General features: G+C 48.0%; 1 protein-coding gene and 1 long non-coding RNA gene across 4 annotated transcripts in view; one reads left to right on the top strand and one right to left on the bottom strand.

The window, feature by feature from the left end:
- The window catches only part of CLIP3 (CAP-Gly domain containing linker protein 3), a 36,576-nt gene extending 16,194 nt beyond the window's left edge, over nt 1–20,382 (top strand). For 2 of the 3 annotated variants that reach the window (XM_083516241.1, XM_083516243.1), the window contains exons 4-15: nt 148–241; nt 989–1,150; nt 2,874–2,992; nt 4,202–4,438; nt 6,370–6,505; nt 7,733–7,873; nt 10,233–10,367; nt 10,841–10,964; nt 12,911–12,975; nt 14,038–14,110; nt 16,704–19,017; nt 19,238–20,382. In XM_083516241.1, coding sequence (XP_083372367.1) covers nt 148–241; nt 989–1,150; nt 2,874–2,992; nt 4,202–4,438; nt 6,370–6,505; nt 7,733–7,873; nt 10,233–10,367; nt 10,841–10,964; nt 12,911–12,975; nt 14,038–14,110; nt 16,704–16,758 — 1,341 coding nt within the window. In that variant the 3' untranslated portion in view covers nt 16,759–19,017; nt 19,238–20,382. Of the gene's footprint in view, nt 1–147; nt 242–988; nt 1,151–2,873; nt 2,993–4,201; nt 4,439–6,369; nt 6,506–7,732; nt 7,874–10,232; nt 10,368–10,840; nt 10,965–12,910; nt 12,976–14,037; nt 14,111–16,703; nt 19,018–19,237 lie in introns of those variants that run through there. The other variant, XM_083516242.1, reaches the window with a different exon arrangement.
- Nucleotides 1–20,737, bottom strand: part of LOC310712949 — a 2,318,697-nt gene that overhangs the window by 116,130 nt on the left and 2,181,830 nt on the right. The window lies entirely within an intron of this gene.

Below are 20,737 nucleotides of genomic sequence, written 5' to 3'. Positions count from 1 at the left end.
AGACTTTGTTCAGATGATGCCTGAGGCAAAGTATCCGATGCAGACTGAGACCCCTCTAGTTCCGAGCCCCAGTCCCAGGCCATCACATGGTGCAGGGGAGATGGATCCATTTACACCTCTGACTGACACCCTTCTTGCATCCCGCAGATCTTGAAGCGAGGCTGCCACGTCAACGACCGCGATGGGCTGACAGACATGACGCTGCTGCATTACGCCTGCAAGGCTGGTGCCCATGGTGTCGGTAAGGAAGCCAGTGGGGGGGGGTTACTCTCTATTCTTGGCGCGCCCCCCTGGGTGTCCCTCCTGGGCCTCAGAGCCCTGCCAGCTCTCTCAGGAGAAACCACGCTCCCGTCTGGTCTTCCAACTTGCTTTTAAAATTGGGCTCCCTGAAACCGCCTGTGGGTTTTAGTCAATTTTGCATTCACGGCAATATCTGCACTGTAATAAACTAAGGCAGTGATGGCCAAACGTGGCCCTCCAGCTGTTTTGGGACTGCAATTCCCACCATCCCTGGCCACTGGTCCTGTTAGCTAGGGATGATGGGAGTTGTAGTCCCAAAACAGCTGGAGGGACAAGTTTGGCCATCACTGCACTAAGGAGTTTGAAAATATGGATGAAGAAGTCTCTGGTGGTGATTGGCTGAGCTGCCTCTGACATCACAGACGTTTTGGGTTTATCCAGGGCCGGATTTAGACTTTTAGAGGCCCTGAGCACTGGAAAGATTGTGATGCCCCTACCCCCCCCCCCCAGATTCATAATTCAAAATAAAAACAATGCTAAACCATAAAAGACCCCCCCAAATGAGACAAAACGTACATGTGTTCTGAAATTAAATGACTACTTCCATACTTTTATTTAAGTATCAAGTGTCAAACTCTTTTTTGAATAAATGTATTTTTTTGTGTGCTCCTGCTGTGCTGGTGCCCTACGCTTGCGCTCAGTCTGCCTGTTGGGTAATCCAGTTGATCGCTGTGGTCCTCCTTCCCAGGTGACCCAGCCGCTGCTGTGCGCCTCTCCAACCAGCTCTTGGCTTTGGGCGCGGATGTGACCCTGCGCAGCCGCTGGACCAACATGAACGCCCTGCACTACGCGGCTTACTTTGACGTCCCGGAACTCATCCGCATCCTGCTGAAGGCCTCCAAGCCAAAAGGTGGGTTTGGAAGGAGGGGGCGGGGCCTGCCCAGAAGAGGGCGGGGCTTCCTGTATCTCCTGCGTCTCACCTCAGAGCTCACCTTGACAACACAAAACCCTTAATAACTTGGGGCCAGTTTACCTGTGAGATCACCTTGCCCCTTATATGCCCCATCAGCTGCTCTGATCTGCAGAGCTGACACCATTACCGGCGTCACGTAATACCATTTCCGCATTTGTAAGACCTGCCCTCTGGAACTCCCTGCCGATTGACGCCAGGCAGGCTCCTTCGCTATATTCTTTTCATCACCTGCTAAAAAAACACAAAACTTTGTTTAGGCGGGCCTGCCCAGATAACACAGGATGTTAGTGTGTGTTTTAATCACTTTTTAGTTTATCGCCGGTTTTTATTCTTTGAAGGCTTTGAATTGTTTTTGCCTATCATTCTATTGTTCTGTTCGCTTTGTAAACCGCTTGGAGTTGTTGTTTTTTTGCCCCACAATTGGTGTAAAAAAATTCACGAAATAAATAATGAGTAGCCCTCTGTAAGGAGAGGTTTGCAAAAGTGCCAGAGGTGTTGGCTCGGATTAATTCCCTTCTTCCTTCCTAAGAAGCTCTGACTGATAATATTGAGCATCACAGCAGCAGCTGCAAAAAACAAAACAAAACCAGTCACCTGCTTTTTCCTCTTCATCTCCTGAGGGTTGGCACTCCTAGGCAACCTTCTTCACCAAGAACGCAGCACTGTCTAAGGAACTCCCAGCCATCCACCGATGTTTGTTGTGTTCCTTTTTATTATTATTTTTTTAAAAAATTAATGGACAGACTCAGCTCTGAAATACTGTAAGGCAGGGGAAGTCAGCCCTTGCCAGCGTGGTCCGTGATCAGGGATGATGGGAGTTGTAGTCCACAACATTGCAGGGGGTTGGACTAGATCACCCTTGAGGGTCCCTTCCAACTCTACAATTTTACGATTCCACGATCTGGAGTGTATCGTGTTGACCGCACCAGCACCAGAATTCAAAAGCATCAATTCTTCTGCGATCAGCCTTCTTTATAGTCCAGCTCTCGCTTCCATACATCACAACTGGGAAAACCATAACTTTAACTATACGGACCTTTGTCGGGCAAGGAGATGACCCTGCTTTTTAAGATGCTGTCTAGGTTTGTCATTGCTTGTTAGTCTTTAAGGTGCCACAAAACTCATTTTTGCTGTAAGAGCAACCCTTCTGGAATTTCTGTAGCTCCCCTGGCCTTCACTTCCTTTGACCTTGTCCCATAAACAGCCTCGCATGCTGTGACCTGGTTTGCACATAATACTAAGCCAAACAATGGCTTAGTGAAAGTGAGCAAGCATGATAACAGTGACCATTTCACCCTTCTCCCAGTCTCCCTGCTGCCAAGCTACTTGAAGCTAAGCTATGGTTTATCTCTCCCAACAAACCATGAGTTGCAACCAAAGGTGTTCCTGCTTTGCCACTTGTGGTTTGTTTGGGGGAGACAAACCATGGGCCTAGGTTTGAAGGAGACTAAGGCGAACCATGGCTTAGCTCTGGGTAACATGGCGAAAGGAGAGCTGGAGGAGGGATGGAGCAGCCTCAGTTTCCTCTCTGGTTGCCTGCACGCTTGCCCATTCTCACTAAACCATGGTTTGGCTCATCGCTGTGAGTAAGTGCGAAATGCTAACAGTGGCAAGTTGGTTCTAATACCTGCACCGACCTGTATATTCCTTCCCCCTTCAGTTCTGAACTCGACGTGTAGCGACTTCAACCACGGAACAGCCCTCCACATTGCTGCTTCCAACCTGTGCCTTGGGGCCGTGAAATGTCTCCTGGAACATGGTGCCAACCCTGCCGTCAGGGTAAGCAAGGGAAGCTGTGGTGGATAAACATACTGGTGATGATGATGATAGTAGTAATATATTATTATTTATTACTTATACCCCGCCCATCTGGCAGGGCCTCCCCAGCCAATCTGGGCGGTTCCCAAAAGAATATTAAAAACACGATGAAACATCAGACATTAAAAAGCTTCCCTAAAGAGGGCTGCCTTCAGATGTCTTTTAAAAGTCAGATAGTTGTTTATTTCCTCGACATCTGATGGGAGGGTGTTCCACAGGGCGGGTGCCACCACTGAGAAGGCCCTCTGCCTGGTTCCCTGTAACTTGGCTTTTCACAATGAGGGAACCGCCAGAAGGCCCTCGGAGCTGGACCTCAGTGTCCGGGCTGAATGATGGGGGTGGAGACGCTCCTTCAGGTCTACTGGGCCTTTGAGGCCGTTTAGGGCTTTAAAGGTCAGCACCAACACTTTGAATTGTGCCCGGAAACGTACTGGGAGCCAGTGTAGGTCTTTCAAGACCGGTGTTATATGGTCTCGGTGGCCGCTCCCAGTCCCCAGTCTAGCTGCCGCATTCTGGATTAATTGCAGTTTCCGGGTCATCTTCAAAGGTAGCCCTACGTAGAGCGCATTGCAGTAATCCAAGTGGGAGATAACCAGAGCATGTACCACTCTGGCCAGACAGTCCACGGGCAGGGAGGGTCTCATCCTGCGTACCAGATGGAGCTGGGAGACAGCTGCCCTGGCACTTGCTCTTCTTCTGTTGTTGTTGTTATTATTATTATTATTATTATTATTATTATTATTATTATTATTACCCACCCATCTGGCTGGGTTTCCCCACCCACTCTGGACTGCTGATAGGAAATGCTTTGTAGGAGGGAGGGAGGGAGGGACAAAAAATGGGGGGTTGAGGAGGGTCCTTTTGGGGAAAGGAAGAGAGTGGGAAGTGTCCCTATTTTCATTTGTGTGTGTGTGTGTGTGTGTGTGTGTGAGAGAGAGAGAGAGAGAGAGAGAGACTGAAAGGCTGGAGGAGCAATATAAGAACAGTGCCTGTACATTTTGCCTCCCATCTCTTGTTCTACAAATGCTATAAGCTTCCTCTCCCTTTTCACTGATATCTGGTAGTCTGGGGTTTACGGTTCATGGGGTGTGGAGGATTCCTGCCCCCCCCGACTCCCATGACGTCTCCTCCAGCTCAATGCCCTCCCTGCGCAATGCTCTCTCCCAACAGAACAGCAAAGGCCAGGCGCCGTCCGACGTGGTCCCAGACCCCATGGACATGACCTTGGACAAAGCCGAGGCGGCCATGATCGCCAAGGAGCTGAAGCAGCTGCTGCTGGACGCCGTGCCCTTGAGCTGCAACCTCCCCAAGGTCACCCTGCCCAACTACGACAACATCCCGGGCAACCTCATGCTCATCTCCCTCGGCCTCAAGCTCGGCGACCGCGTCATGGTGGACGGGCTGAAGGTAAGGCCAAGGTGCCCCTCATCATGGCAGGTGGGTTTGGCACCCCCATCACCAGTGTCTCTTGGCGAGGACTGAAAAGCCCACAGTGATTACATCTAATGGGTTGTGTCCAATGCTAGAGTTGACCCACTAAATCAATACAGTGGTACCTCAGGTTGCGAACGGGATCCATTCCGGAGGCCCGTTCGCAACATGAAAAGAGCGCAACCCGCAGCAGTGCGTCTGCGCACGCACGGGTTGCGATTCGTCGCTTCTGCACATGCGTGTGACGTCGTTTTGCACGTCTGCGCATGCGCGAGTGGCAAAACCTGGAAGTAACCCTTTCCGGTACTTCCACTTCATAACCTGAAAGAACGTAACATGAAGCAGACGTAACATGAGGTATGACTGTACTGTTCGTGTTAAGGAAAATTATGGGGTGGGAGATTATCCAACAGCCGAGCTCGTCGGGGTGCAAGTCCCCGGAGAGTCCATGTGGTCAGTATAAGAAGGAAGTTGCAGCCAAGTAATTTGGAGGAAAATAGCGGTCAGTAGACCATGATTTTTATTGTTGCACAGCAGGTCCCCCCAGGAGTAAGAACCCCGAGCATGGGGGGACCTCCTCTTTTAAACCTTCCCTCTTTCCCCCAGAATACACTTTGAGAGGCATCATGGATCCATCATCACTACATCACTAGCATGTCACAAATGGGGAGGGTTACACAAGGGACACAGGTGGCGCTGTGCTCTAAATCACAGAGCCCAGGGCTTGCTGATCAGAAGGTCGGCGGTTCAAATCCCCGTGACGGGATGAGCTGCCATTGCTCGGTCCCTGCTCCTGCCAACCTGTGCAGACATACGTTGGTTCCCTCGGCCAGTAAAGCAAGATGAGCGCCGCAATCCCAGAGTCGTCTGCGACTGGACTTAACGGTCAGGGGTCCCTTTACCTTTTTACACAAGGGTTACATGAGTTCAACATTAGGTTACTTTATCAGACCCCTTTCCCAATACCTCTTAAGTCCCCATCACCGGAAGAACAGTGAAACTCCTGACATCTCTGACATTTCCTTGCCCTCAGGACTGGTCTGGAGATGGGATTTCAGAACACCTGACTTGCTCAACTGTCTAGTGTTGCCCCCTGGTCACTCCCTGGGTGGGGGGTCGTGTCTGTGCTCTCACGCTTGGGGAATTATGGCAGGATGCTCTGTTCCTGCTTCTTGGTTCATGGAGGGAGGTGGTGTTGGGATGCTGCCAGGGAGATAAAGTTCATCATGGCCCCCAAGCCGGCTGCCGGACGATCCATTGGTCTCCTGTAGTCACGCAGTATGAGCGATTAGCGACACGAGTTTCCTGAAAATACCATGCCACATTCCAGGGCTCATGCACACTCTTACCAGCAGATAATGCACAGCCAGAAGATGCACTCAGGAGAGCATTATTTACAAGCTTTTATTCAGCGTTGATCAGAACAAAGAAAGACATGACTGCCTGCCTGCGTCAGTGTCTCAGACAGAGAGAGAAACGAAAGCAATAGCAAACATAAAGTTCCTGTGAACAGGAAATACTCAGGCTGTGAAACAAACATCCTGCTCCCTTTTAAGGTGGAACGGAAATATCCTAACAGGTGGAGCCTAAACTCACTTTTCTTTCAGCATTAAAATGGTGTTGGAATGAGGAGAGTCGGTTAAAAAATGGATTTTCTACAAATTTATAGGTATCTTCCCTGAGCTGTCAAGTTGAAGGGATACATTCAGGCATAATATTTGTAACATTGTAACAACTTTACAGAGGCGCCCACCATGTCATTTCCGCAACAGTTCGAAAGCGAGGGAAGCTGCTGCCAGCCTGTGCCAACAATATTAATTTAGATGGGTCAGTGGTCCGATTCATTTTTATAAAGTGACTTCCTCTGTTGCGTCTTGTTTCCCCAATCTCGCCTTGCCTCCCCGCAGTTGGGCACCTTGCGTTTCTGCGGCACAACGGAATTTGCCAGCGGCCAGTGGGTGGGCGTGGAGCTGGACGAGCCGGACGGCAAGAACGACGGCAGCGTGGGAGGAATCCGTTACTTTATCTGCCCTCCGAAACACGGTAATCTAAAGCGGGGTTATGCCCCCTTGACACCAGCACTCCTCTGCCATTAAATCCAGCAGCCGCCCAAGTCAACTACACAAATATCAAATCTGTAGAAGAGTGCAACTCCTGGGTTTCCCCCAGCACACGCCTTCTAGGCCAGGGGCTCCCAAAGGGGGTGGTTCTGCCCCCTGGGGGAGCGGGATTTCCTAGCGGGATGCTAAGAAGGGGGTGTCAGGGGGTCACTGGAAGTATAAATTGTTAGAATTCCCGCTCCATGATTGCAGTCATGGGATTGTTGTCTATCACACGACGGTATATGTTTTGACTCCACAGAGTAGGAAGTGACGGAGACAGGATGTTTGTGTTCCTGTGTTCTGCGAAGTAGGACTATTGTCCTTTGTTCTTTTTCTCTTTGCTGTCTGATGCTAAAGAGAGAGGGAGCCATGTTGCAGTGCTCCGTGTGTGTTTATATGTAAATAAAGTCGATTAGCCAAAATGCTGAGTTGCTGAGGTGTGTTACGCAACTGCGAAGACTGCGGATCCCTAAGTGTGCCGGTGTCGGTTGGCATCGGTCGCTGTGATGTTCAGGCTGAAGAAAGCTTATGAAGCTCCCGAACGATCGACCAGGAGGGAGAGAACATGCCAGTCGGGCATGTGTCTCTGCCAGGGTCCTACTCGAGTGTATGCTGAGCTCCTGACATAAATGACTGCCATTTTGAAAAGCTGGCATCACCAAGTTTTTTTGAATTGATTAAACTAAATGGTTCTAATTGGACGTTTCCGAGCACAATTCAAAGTGTTGGTGCTGACCTTGAAAGCCCTAAATGGCCTCGGTCCAGTATATCTGAAGGAGCGTCTCCACCCCCATCGTTCAGTCCAGACACTGAGGTCCAGCTCCGAGGGTCTTCTGGCAGTTCCCTAACTGCGAGAAGCCATGTTACATGGAACCAGGCAGAGGGCCTTTTCAGTAGTGGCACCTGCCCTGTGGAATACCCTCCCATCAGATGTCAAAGGAATAAACAACTATGACGTTTAGAAGACATCTGAAGGCAGCCCTGTTTAGGGAAGCTTTTAATGTTTAATGTTGTATTGTGTTTTTAATATCCGGCTGGCAGCTGCCCAGAGTGGCTGGGGAAACCCAGCCAGATGGGCGGTGTATAAATTGTTGTTGTTGTTTGCACAGTTCTTACCCGCCATGTAAGCTTTGGGCTTCCGGTTTTCCTTCCCCTTTGCCCTTCCCAGGAGTGTTTGCTTCTGTGTCCAAGATCACCAAAGCCACTGATCAGACGCCTTCGTCGGTGACCTCCACCCCCCGAACCCCCCGCATGGACTTTTCCCGCATGACCGCAAAGGGCCGGAAGGAAAAAGACAAGGACAAGAAAGGTAAACTGGACTCTCTTCCATTGTGGACTCTCCTTTTAAGCAGAGGTTGGAGGGGCCCCTGTTGTGGATGCTTTACTTGAGACCCCTGAATTGCAGGACGTCAGACTAGAGGACTCTTGTCGTCCCTTCCTGTTAGGATTCTTTTCCCATGTTGCAGTCACGGGATTGTTTTTATCCCACGACAGTGTATGTTTTCATTCCACATTGTGGGAAGCGACGGAGACAGGATGTTTTTATTACTGTGTTTCCGTGATGTAGGACATTTGTCCTTGTGTTCTCCATCTTTGCTGTCTGATGAGCAAGAGGAAGGAGCGGACTTGCGATGCTCCGAGTATACGTGTATATGTAAATAAATGTAGTTTCGCCAAAAAGCTGCGCTACTGAGTCTGAACGCTGACGGCCTATACTTCTGATCCTGAAGTGTGCTGATAGTTCTTGGTATCAGTCGCTGTGATGTTCGGGCTGGAGAAAGCTTTTGAATCTCCTGAAAGAACGACCAGGAGGGAGAGAACATGCCAGTCAGGCATGCAAATAAATAAATAAACCTTTATCGTCACTATACCACCTATGTGCAGTGAAATTAAACGAGCCCCACTCAGTCTTGTTCGATCTCTGTGCGCTTGTCGGAAGTCAATTGCACCACTCTTTTTTTCCATTCAGCAGCACAATAGCCCACGGATAAAAGCTGTTCTTTAACCTGTTAGTGCGGCTAACTATACTTCTATATCTCCTGCCTGAAGGTAGGAGACTAAAGAGGTGCTGCTCAGGGTGTGAGTCGTCTCTAAGAATTTTCCTCGCTCTCTTGAGGCAGCGGTCTCCCGCGAGGGCCTTCTCGGTGGTGGCACCCGCCCTGTGGAACACCCTCCCGCCAGATGTCAAAGAGAACAACAACTACCAGACTTTTAGAAGAAATCTGAAGGCAGCCTTGTTTAGGGAAGCTTTTAATGTCTAATAGGTTATTGTATTTTAATACGGTGGTGCCCCGCAAGACGAAAAACTCGCTAGACGAAAGGGTTTTGCGGTTTTTGAGCTGCTTTGCAAGACGAATTTCCCTATGGGCTTGCTTCGCAAGACGAAAACGTCTTGCGTTTTTTGCAAGTTTGTTTCCTTTTTCTTAACACCGTTAATACAGTTGCGACTTGACTTCGAGGAGCAACTCATAGAACGCAGTGTACATAGTAGCCTTTTTTGAGGTTTTTGGTGATTTTTGAAGCTTTTCCAAAACTTTTCCGACACCGTGCTTCGCAAGACGAAAAATTCGCTAGACGAAAAAACTCGCGGAACGAATTAATTTCGTCTTGCGAGGCACCACTGTATTCTGTTGGAAGCCGCCCAGAGTGGCTGGGGAAACCCAGTCAGATCGGCGGGGTATAAATAATAAATTATTATTATTATTATTATTATTATTATTATTATTATTATTATTATTATTTCATCTAGCGAACTCCGGGGACAGCCCATGATGTCATGTGCTGTATTCACCACCCTCTGTAAGGATTTCCTGTCCATGGCTGTCAAACCAGCGTACCACAATGTACTACAGGATGAAAGGGCACTTTCTATTGTGGACCGGTAGAAGGAGATCATCAGTTTTTGTTTGACATTGTTCTTTCGCAAGACCCTGAGGAAATGGAGTCTCATGTGTCTCTGCCGGCTTCCTACTCATGCGTAGGACCTCCTGACACTTCCAACTCTACGGGTCTATGATTCTATACAGATAGTTTTACAAACAACAGACACAATAAAATTATAGACCTGGATGTGTCGTAGGAATCCCCCGCAATTGTTTTCAGGTGTTCACCATGTTTTTGGATGCTTTTAAATACGTTTTATTTTAATCGAGATAGAAATTTGATAAATAAAACAAGATAAATAAGTTATGTAGTGAAATATACTCGGAATCGAGTGTGGATTTCATGCTCTTTATTCAGCTCATAGTGGTGAGGAGGAATGGAAGTTCCCCCAGAATGTCTGCCTTATATACATTATTTACACAATGGGCCCCAGGTGATTGGCTAATTCAGGGATTCTCCTGTAGGCCAATCAGGTTGCGGGTTCCCTTCCACCTGGAGCTGGATTGGGTGGCTCCTGTGGACCAATCAGACTGCTGCATTCTGGATTCTATTGTTCTAGGACCAATCAGACTGCTGCATTTTGGATCTTATTGTTCTAGGACCAATCAGACTGCTGCATTTTGGATCTTATTGTTCTAGGACCAATCAGACTGCTGCATTCTGGATCCTATTGTTCTAGGACCAATTAGACTGCTGCATTTTGGATCCCATTCAACTCAGTACATAACATGTAGCAAACTAAAACATTCAGATCTCGCTTCTCCCTACCCGTCTGCTCTGTCCAGCTCTCAGGAAGAAGTCCTTATCTGTTGGCAGCCTGGACCGTGAAGGACTGAAGATTGAGATTGGGGATCACGTCCTGGTGGCAGGTCAGAAGCAAGGCATCATTCGTTTCTATGGGAAGACAGATTTTGCCCCAGGTAAGCCAAGAGCAGGTGATCTGGGAATCCATTTCCACTGGAGGAGTTAAGATCCTGTCCAGGGGGTGGGGCAGACCATTGAGACCCTGAGACCGATGTGCAGACTTTGGATCGCTACCATTAGAAAAATAACCCCAGGAGTCCTGATTCGAGCTCAAGGTCCTGAGTTCAAGTCCTGCCTCTGCTGTGATGTCCCTGCGTGGCCTCAGATCATTTTCAGTTTCACCCCTCTGACAATCGGAGTAATAGTGGTCTACCTCAGGTGTTGTTCTTTTGGGAGAGTGCAAACGAGGACGCTGATTCCAAAGCATTCTGCGGGATTAAGGTTGTAGTCCTCAGTATTACTAATGTGGGAGGGAGTCCCCTTTGAAATCTGTGAGACGAGTTCCTAGTCTCTGTTGGAATTAGCAACAGTAATTTAAAAATCTGCATTTCTGACTAATTTGCCTGTTTTTCTCCCCCCCCCCCTCCAGGCTACTGGTTTGGCATTGAACTTGACAAGCCCACAGGAAAACACGATGGCTCTGTCTTTGGAGTTCGCTATTTCACCTGCGCCCCTAAGCATGGAGTCTTTGCCCCTCCTTCCAGAGTGCAGAGGTGTGTGGGATTTATATTTGGCGTGATTTAACAAAATGCTAAAATAGCTTTTAACATAGCTAAGAGTGATCCTGTTCTAATTTGGGGAGGATATTCTGGAGAGAAGCTGCTGATTCGTTTGCTGCCTTTACTTGAAAATTAGGCGGTATATATTGCGGGATAAGGGACGCGGGTGGCGCTGTGGGTTAAACCACAGAGCCTACGACTTGCTGATCAGAAGGTCGGCAGTTCGAATCCCCGCGACGGGGTGAGCTCCCGTTGCTCGGTCCCTGCGCCTGCCAACCTAGCAGTTTGAAAGCACGTCAAAGTGCAAGTAGATAAATAGGTACCGCTCCGGCGGAAAAGTAAACGGCGTTTCCGTGCACTGCTCTGGTTCGCCAGAAGTGGCTTAGTCCTGCTGGCCACATGACCCGGAAGCTGTACGCCGGCTCGCTCGGCCAATAAAGCGAGATGAGCGCCGCAACCCCAGAGTCGGCCATGACTGTACCTAATGGTCAGGGGTCCCTTTACCTTTACCTATATTGTGGGATGTGATACATAAGCAGCAGTCAAGTACAAACATTCCTTGTTTTCCTAGAGTGGAGATGCAAGGGGATGTTTGGTCCAGCCAGTCGAAAACTTCCTGTTTCCTCCTGGCTGGGACATACTTCCTTTACATGTGACAAGAGGTGGGCGTGACTTACCTGTCCAGATAACAAAAGGGGCAAGGCACCCAGCACTCTCTCTGTTTTTCACTTCCTCTGTCATTGGAGCAGCTTTTTAGCTAGAAATGCTCTGTTGGCTTCTAGCCAACAGAGGACACTGGGATTATCCCCATATGTATAACTTTGTAACTAAGTCTGCCTTCAGGGATCCAACTGTGAACTGAATGTGAGTAAACTTTTTTATATACAGTGGACGCTCAGGTAGCGAACGTGATCTGTGCGGGATGCACGTTCGCAACCCACAGTGTTCGCAATCCGCAGCAGCGCGTCTGTGCACGCACGGGTTGCGATTCGGCACTTCTGCGCATGTGCAAAGCATGATTTAGCGCTTCTGCACATGCGCGACTGCCGAAACCCGGAAGTAACCCGTTCTGGTACTTCTGGGTTTTGGCGGTCCGTAACCTGAAAAAAACGCAGCCTGAAGCATCTGTAACCCGAGGTATGACTGTACTTTACACAAGATTGTGGCGTGTTTATTCTTTTAAACTTATCAGGAACTTATCAGGAACTTACCAGGAACCTAATAGTGAGAGGCTTAAAGAAGCCTGCAACCAGTTATCTGCTGTGCATTTAAAAGGGGAATGTAAACTCTGCTAAGTAAAGAAACTTGCTAGCACAGGTTAGGAAGGATATTAATAAACAATATATCCTCTCCTGCCTCCCTGAACATTTTAAAATAATCATAGCCACTACTACAAACATCAGAGTTCCAAAGGGGGCAGGTGGGAAGACACCATGTTGAGAAGGATGTTGAGAAGCTGGAAGGTGTGCAGAGGAGGGTGGCCAAGATGATCAAAAGCCTGGAAACTAAGCCTGATGAGGAACGGTTGAAGGAGCTGAGTACGTTTAGCCTGGGAAAGAGGAAAAATGAGAGCCACCTTCAAAAATCTGAAAGGAAGATGGAGCTCCAGAGGGCAGAACCCAAACAGTGGCTTCAAATGACAAGGAAGGAGATTCAGGGAAAAAATCAGGGAAAAAATTCCGACGGCAGGAGCTGTTCAACAGTGGAGCAGACGCCCTCAGAAGGTGGTTGACTCCCTTGCAGATTTTTAAACGGAGATTGGGCGGCCATCTGTCAGGGATTATTTAGCTTGTGGTTCCTGCATTGCAGGGAGTTGGACTAGATGACCTTGGGGGTCTCCTTCCAAATCTAAAATCCTTTGATCTCCTGGCAATTAATCTGGTTTTTATGCTTGCCTTGTTCTTGACTGTGAATTAATCGTGGCCGTCTCTCTGCTGCAGAATCGGAGGCCCCAAAGATTCCCAGGGAGATGGCACTTCGGCAAAGAAAGTCCACCAAGTCACTAGTAGGTACACCCTGGGTTTTGTCCCCTGTTTCCTCCCACGTGAACAAAGATGCAAAGTTTCCAAAGATCTATTTCCCACTTTTGTCGGCCTCCTGTGCTTTTTAATGCTGCCTGACAAGTTCAGCAGGTGATGTTTTCCCATATACCGCATTGGCCCGGATATAAGCCGCACCCGAATATAAGCTGCAGCTTTAAAATTCAAGGGGGAGGGAAGAAGAAAAGACAATACCCAAATATAAGCCGCTCCCTTCAAATTCGGCAGGCACTCACACCCGTTCCGTTTTACCGTATGTCTGTTTCAGCAGATATCGTAAAAGCTCGTTTTTGTAAGGTCGGAAATTTAAGCCACACTTTAACTTTTCACGGTCGGAATTTGGGGGGAAAAGCGAGGCTTATTTTCAGGCCAATACAGTAAATGCAGCTGCATTAAAAACTTTTATCACATGCCTACCTAGACATGTACTTTTGTTTTAAAACTGCTGACATTCACATGTTGCTGTTGTTGCAAAACAAGCAAACAAACAACAAACCCACCCACAGGTGTATATTCTCGTAAAATAATTTCTTCTTTTTACACAAATATGTCTTGTTATGAAATCCTGTCCTACAACGTGCATGAGACAATTCAGCCCTTTGCTTCCCAGTTCTTGCATAGGGTTGCCAAACGGTTGTTTTTTAGGAGGGAGGGGCTCCTGGACCTGAAATCTAGTAATTTTAAAAATGCATTTAGCAAGATCCATGTACCATTTAATCAACAAAAAGAAACTCTAAGTGGTTTGCATAAAATAATATAAAATATTTTAAAAGAGCAATGAAATCAAGTATTTTTTTTTAAAAACGACGATTTAACATAAAATTCATCAAAAGTTATTTTTAACATTTTCTTCAATTCATTATATATCATTTCCCAGTAGGATTTTACCTTCTTACAATCCCACCACATATGATAGAAGGTACCTTCTGTTTCACATCTCCAACACTCTTTCTTTTTGTTTTTATACATTTTTGCCACCCTTTCTCCGTTCTTAAAAGGACCACCTCTTCCTTTTCCCTCTCCTGCAGTCTCACAGCCAAAGCGCAACTTCACAGCAGTCAGAACCCCAAAAGATATCACATCGGAAAACTCCATCTCTAGGTAAGGACAACCTATGTTTGCCTCCCTTTGAAATCTCTTCAATTCACAAACATCAGGCATGTCCAGCTCCCAAGAGACTGTGATCTACTCCCACTATAAAAAAACTGACAGTGATCTACCCATTGGATTGACCAAAGTTGTTGAGTTTTTTGGGAGGATGTCAATCAGGATCACGTGATCGACCAGGGACACCCCATGATCAACTGGTAGATCGCGATGGACTGGTTGGACATGCCTGACCTACATAGACTCCTGTCCTCCTCCCACGCTAAGTAGCGAAGTAAGTGGGAGGAACTTGAGTGGACCAAGGAGGGGAGCCAGGGACCAGTTTAGAGCACCCATTGGGGGAGGCCTACTGAGGATTTTGCTGCTCAGCCTGACCACGGAGGTGGATTTTGGGGGGCTTGAGCAGGTCTGGGGTGAAGCCTAGCAGATTTGGGCAGGTCTGGGGCCTAACCTAGAGCAGGGATGGGTAACCGGTTGCCTTCCTGATCTTGTTGGACTACAACTCCCATCAGCCCCAGCCAGCTGAGGTCATGGATGATGGGAGTTGTTGCTACAAGGAAGAAGTTGGAAACATCCATTTCCTAATTCGCACTTAACCACAAATTATTGTAAGGTTCGAAAGGACAAACGGTGGGGAGGGTAAACGATGAACCGCAAACAAGTCAGGTTCAGAAACCATGGTTTGATCCTGTCTTGTTTCAATAATACATAGCTGCTGCTGCTGCTGCTTTCTTCTTCTTCTTTGGTGATCACTTGTAGCTGAGTAAGATTGTCTTCCATAAACATGGTTTTAAAAGTGACTGTGGAGGCCAATTCTGGATCCACACGTCTTTCCACCGTGGGGACATTGGTTTCTGGGTGGGAGTTGATCATGGTGTGGATTTGCCAAGCATGCCTTCCTCTTAGCACATTTCTCCCTTGCATCTTGACTTTGAGTAGACCCAAGTGTCGCTGTGGGTTAAACCACAGAGCCTAGGACTTGCCGATCAGAAGGTCTGTGGTTCGAATCCCCGCGACGGGGTGAGCTCCCATTGCTCGGTCCCTGCTCCTGCCAACCTAGCAGTTTGAAAGCACGTCAAAGTGCAAGTAGATAAATAGGTACCGCTCTGGCGGGAAGGTAAATGGCGTTTCCGTGCGCTGCTCTGGTTCGCCAGAAGCAGCTCAGTCATGCTGGCCACATGACCCGGAAGCTGTACGCCGGCTCCCTCGGCCAGTAAAGCGAGAAGAGCGCCGCAACCCCAGAGTCCGCGACTGGACCTAACGGTCAGGGGTCCCTTTACCTTAACCTGAGTTTGAGTGTTTTCAAAGCCCATGACACCTTTGGTAAAGGCTGTTCTCCAGCTGGAGCGCTCACAGGCCAGTGTTTCCCAATTGCTGGCATTTATACACAGTTACACCTTTTTGGACATAACAATAAACTGTGGTTAGTGTTAGAAACAAAATGGATGATTGCAACCTTATTGAGATGAACGGCTAATGTGCAAACCCAAGACTCCCTTGTACTCATTTATACAATCATATTCCTTTAGTACTTTATTTTCATAACTGCCCCAGTAACTTAGTGATGGATGTTGTTGGCTGTTCTCTGGGTCTCTCCCCTCCCCCCCCCCAATATTGTGTCTTATGATCTGAACTATGAATTGTTTTCAAGTCTCTCTGAGTGCAGAGAACATAAACATGGTTTAAATGAATTCTGCAAATACATTTGCTCAAAGCCATCCCATTGCCTTCAGAGCAGAAGCTGGATTTTGCCTTCTGGATCCGTACCTGACTTTCAAATCCACCCTAGCATATATATACAGTACCGCTGGCTTGGGCCTTGCCTTACCAATGAAAGTGCCTAAGCTTTACATTGAGAGGAATTACTTTAAACCCGCCTTCTCCAACCTCAATATTCATTATTGTTATTTACAAAATTTGTTAGTCGCTTCATCTTTCGCAAGGCAGCTCAAAGCGACTTGCAACCATGACGTGCCCTCCAGATGTTTTGGAATCACAACCCACCAGCCCCAGCCAGCATGGGCCCCTCCAGCACATCTGGAACACAAGAAGTTGGAGAAGGTTGGTTTAAGGGACGTCCAGAGCATTGATTGTTGAGATGCACATGGAGAAACCGGGAATCGTTTAGTGGTTCTAGGAAGTGGACCTTTCACTTCCGGGTTAATTTATTTCATAATTACCCATATTTTTCACTCTATAGGACGCACCAGACCACAAGACGCACCTAGTTTTTGGAGGAGGAAAACAAGATAAAAATATTCTGAATCTCAGAAGCCAGAACAGCAAGAGGGATCGCTGCGCAGTGAAAGCAGCAATCCCTCATGCTGTTCTGGCTTCTGGGATAGCTGTGCAGCCTGCATTCGCTCCATAAGACGCACACACATTCCCCCTTACTTTTTAGGAGGGACAAAGTGCATCTAATAGAGTGAAAAATACGGTACATTTCCATGCCAACCTTCATCTGAAGATTAAAGGGCAGTTCATACAATGTAACATGTTTCCTCTTCTGCTGCTTCCTGTCCTTCTCCAGAGCTTCATCAATAGTCATTTTTCAAACTCTCTCTCCCCTTCCCTTTGTCTTCTGCAGGTTACTTTTCTGCTGTTGGTTTCCGTGGATGCTCCGTGCAGAAATGCAGTCGTAAACCTACCTGCGGCTCCCTCTTCCCTTTTCCCCTGCTGTTTCTTCGCTCTCCAAGTAATCAAAGACTGCTCTTCGGTTATTTTTTGCCCTCATCTCTCCTCCCGATTGCCGTTCTAGTGAACCCCAGTGCCTTGTTAAAACATATTAACACCACCCCTCTAGTAGTTTGTGAGAAATGCTATACTTATACCTTCCGTCCCCCGTTTCCTGGCACTCGTACCCATGGGATTTCGGCTAAAGCAGGTCTCTTCTGGCACCTCTTCGTTTTCCAGCCTATTAATTGGCACCTAAAAGCTCACGCGCTTAGTCGGCTCAGACGTCTTTAAATGGAGGACAGAGCCCTAGGAGCTATGGTCTGGAGACAAATCTCTGGCTTCCTCCCCACTCACCTGGTGCGTGTCGCAAAAGATCCCAAACTCGCGGAATTTCTCATTATGCCTGCTGGAAAATCACACGTGCAGAGCAGATTGCCTTGGTAGAAGCTGAACCCTGTTGCCTGAGACGAGATTAATGTTATCTTCCCTCTGCTATGCTCCCGGTTCTGCCCTCTCCTCGTTCTAGCTTTCCCCTAAAAAGAGGGTTCCCTGGGCAGCCTGGTCGCTTGCGCTGCAGGCCTGTTCAGGGGCTGCTCCGAAGTAAGCCCCATTGAGTTCACTATTTGCAGGTAAGTGTGCTCAGCAGGAGCGGCTAACCCATGGCCTGTGGGCAATGTCCACATCCACCTCCCCCAGCAATTTCTGGTGGCCCCCACAGAGCAACTGGCTTCTTTCCCTCTGCTCCCCAGACAGGCGGGTAGTGCTGATGAGACCCGACATTGCAGAAAAGGCAAAAACCTGCCTTTGAACCCCAGTTGCTGGCAATTGCAGGTGGGGAAGAGCGTTGCTGTGTTCATGGCCTGTTTATGGACTTCACGTCAGGGACTCTGCTTGGCCACTGGGGTACCCAAGTTGCCCGGGCTCCCTTTTGGCTTGATCCAGCAGGGCTTCTGATGCCCTTAGGAGAGCGGGGAGGTTTCCAGCCTCTCTTGCAATCAGGGAGAGGGGATATCACCCCTTTTCACCTTTACCCAAAGTGTCCCTTCTCTCTTGGGGACAGCGTCTTCATCGAAGAGGTATCAAAGAGGCTCAGGAAACAGGAGGAAGCCCTCCCAAGACCTCAGAAGGACACAAAAGCAGTGCAGGATGGCAGCTCGAAACAGCAGTGAAGCCTTCTCCAAGTCGAGTCCTTCCAGATGCTTTGGACTACAACTCCCATCAGCTCCAGCACTGGCCGTAGGACTGCTGTGGCCAATGGGAGCACAGCTGAGCCCGCTGGGGCTGATGGGAGTCGTAGTCCAAAATGTCTTGGAAGCGAAGGCTGGCTCTGGCAAGGCATTCTTGCTGACCTCTTGCACACAGACAGGAGCAAGAGATAAAGTCTGCAGCGTCCAGGGGCCCGACTTGTAGCATCTGAGCACACTAACTCCTCAGAAAAATTAGTTTTCTTTGCAGTTGAAGAATAGCGACCTGTGGGGTGCAGATGCAAGTCTCATCTAAAACGTAGTGTGTGTTAGCAGCTGTGCTTAGCATTTGTGTGAGTTAGCCTACAGGGAGGAGGAAACCACCCAGTAACAGCCTGTGATGGTTTGTAGTATGTGTATCTCTGTGTGTATATTGAGCATATATTTCCAGAAGTCACTTTTTCCTATTAAAAAAATGGGGGTGGGTGGTGGGTGGGAGAGAATAAAGAAATATTATAACTTTCCTTTTGCCGGCCTGGTACCTTCCAGATGTTTTGGTTGCGCTGATGGAAGCTCCCTTCCGAAACATCTGGAGGGACCCAGGTTTGCAAAAGCTGCTATAACTCACTGTCACTTCAACTCCAGCGTTCATTAGCTGCAGCATGTTAGCTATTATAATCCATCTCGGTTAACATTTTAAACATACAGCTTTTGCTCAGAGGTCCCTAAATTTTAGCTCACTTGGAAAGGGTTTAATCAAAATATTGGGACAGCAAGAGAGCACATGGTATCTGCCTATCGGGGCAGTTCCTGAGGCTGACAAGGTGGAGAGTTCCTGGGTTCAAATATTGCTGCAGATCAGCAGAATTGATCAGGACGAGTGTCAAAGTGAGCTGGGAAAGCAAAACCTTCAAATCCAGTCACCCTTTTGAAGTTTTGGTGGAGGAATCTCTGCATCAGCGCTTTAAACGTTTCGAGATTGTGGGTGCAAACCGGGTGGCACCCGCAGTCAGAGAGCACGCAGTTAGAAAACAAAGTACCGTATTTTTTGCTCTATAAGACTCACTTTTTCCCTCCTAAAAAGTAAGGGGAAATGTGTGTGCGTCTTATGGAGCGAATGCAGGCTGCGCAGCTATCCCAGAAGCCAGAACAGCAAGAGGGATTGCTGCTTTCAAAATATATTTTTTTTCTTGTTTTCCTCCTCCAAAAACTAGATGCGTCTTGTGGTCTGGTGCGTCTTATAGAGCGAAAAATACAGTAGTGTGCGTGATTTCATTCCAGACCAAGCCAAAGTTCCCAGACTTCCTCCCAGCTTGGGAGAGGAGTAAGGACAAGGCCTCCTTTCCCCACCTCCTGAGCAAATTCCTTCCTTGCTCATCTCTCTGCATGTGCTCCTGTTTCCTTCCTTATCACACCTGCAAGGTCCGTTTGGAGAGTGCAGAAAGCAATCCTGAGAAAAAACAGGCCAAAGGGCTTTGGGAAGATGACTACGAATGCCACATTTGGAAGTCTTCTGCCTTCAGCCCGTGCAGAAATGCAACAGGTGCAGCCTTTTGGGGGGGGAGCACAGGCTCCCAGTGATGATAACGCCGCACCTGTTGAATTAGGGCTGCTTGGACAGCCACGTCCGGAGAGGATGTCTGCATTCCAGCATAAAGACTCAAACCTGGAGAAACATTTGGGGTCTTGAGGAAAGACTGGTATGCCAAGATTGCAGTCCAAGCCTCTTGCCTTTCACTTTCCCCTCCATGCTAAATCCCCCCCATTTTCTCTTTTGTTTCAAGATGCCAAGGTACCCCCAATCTTGCGCCATCTTTTGGCCATCAGCTTGCCATCTCTCAGCTGTAAATACACGACCTCCTCATCCTTCACTTGTCCTTGTAACTTCCTTATCACTCTGCAACCTTTCACTGACCAGCAATAAATAAACCTTTCAGTTGATTTCAGCTTCGCGTTTGGCCACTAGGGGAAAGAACCTAGGCCTGTCCTTCCACCTCCCTTGTCCGAACCGGGAGTACGTAGTCTTCCCCAAACATAGCAATGACAACTTGCCACTGGCGTTGCACCGGATCTCAGTCGCAGGCCTTCCCCGTGGCTTCCTGTGAGATTCCCTTCCTTTTTATGTAGAAACCACACTGGATTGTGTTCTTTCTGCCTCCATGTATATTCTTTATTTTTTAAACGAAACAAATAACTTTGTAAACTGTCGAGTGAGATGGCTTGCCGTGCCCTCTGCTGAGCTCTCTGTTGAATCTTGCATGATTTCTGTCCTCCCTGACCCCCTCGTCCGCCCAGGCACACTGGAAGAAGGGAAAAAGCGGGGGGCGGGGGCCTTAGCATGACAAAAATATCACTATGCTATTGCTTATCTGTTATTAACAAATGAATAAAAAGTGTTTCTATGTGCATGGTGTGCAGAGCTCTTCCTTTCTGCTCTCTCTCTCTCTCTGAGATGGATTCGGGGAATAATCTAGCTCAGCCTTTCTCAGCCTTTGGCCCAAAGATGTTGGACTACAACTCCCTTCATCCCTTATCTTGCTAGCTATAATAATAATAAGAATAATAATAATTTACTATTTATACCCCGCCCATCTGGCTGGGTTTCCCCAGGCACTCTGGGTGGCTTCCAACAAAATATTAAAATACAATAGTCTGTTAAACATTAAAAGCTTCCCTAAACAGGGCTGCCTTCAAATGTCTTCTAAAAGTCTGGGAGTTGTTTTTCTCTTTGACATCTGGTGGGAGGGTGTTCCACAGGGTG

This window comes from Podarcis liolepis, assembly GCF_965112155.1.
Source record: "Podarcis liolepis genome assembly, chromosome: 7".
Lineage (NCBI taxonomy): Eukaryota > Metazoa > Chordata > Lepidosauria > Squamata > Lacertidae > Podarcis > Podarcis liolepis.
This window is presented reverse-complemented; position numbering and strand designations above follow the sequence as displayed.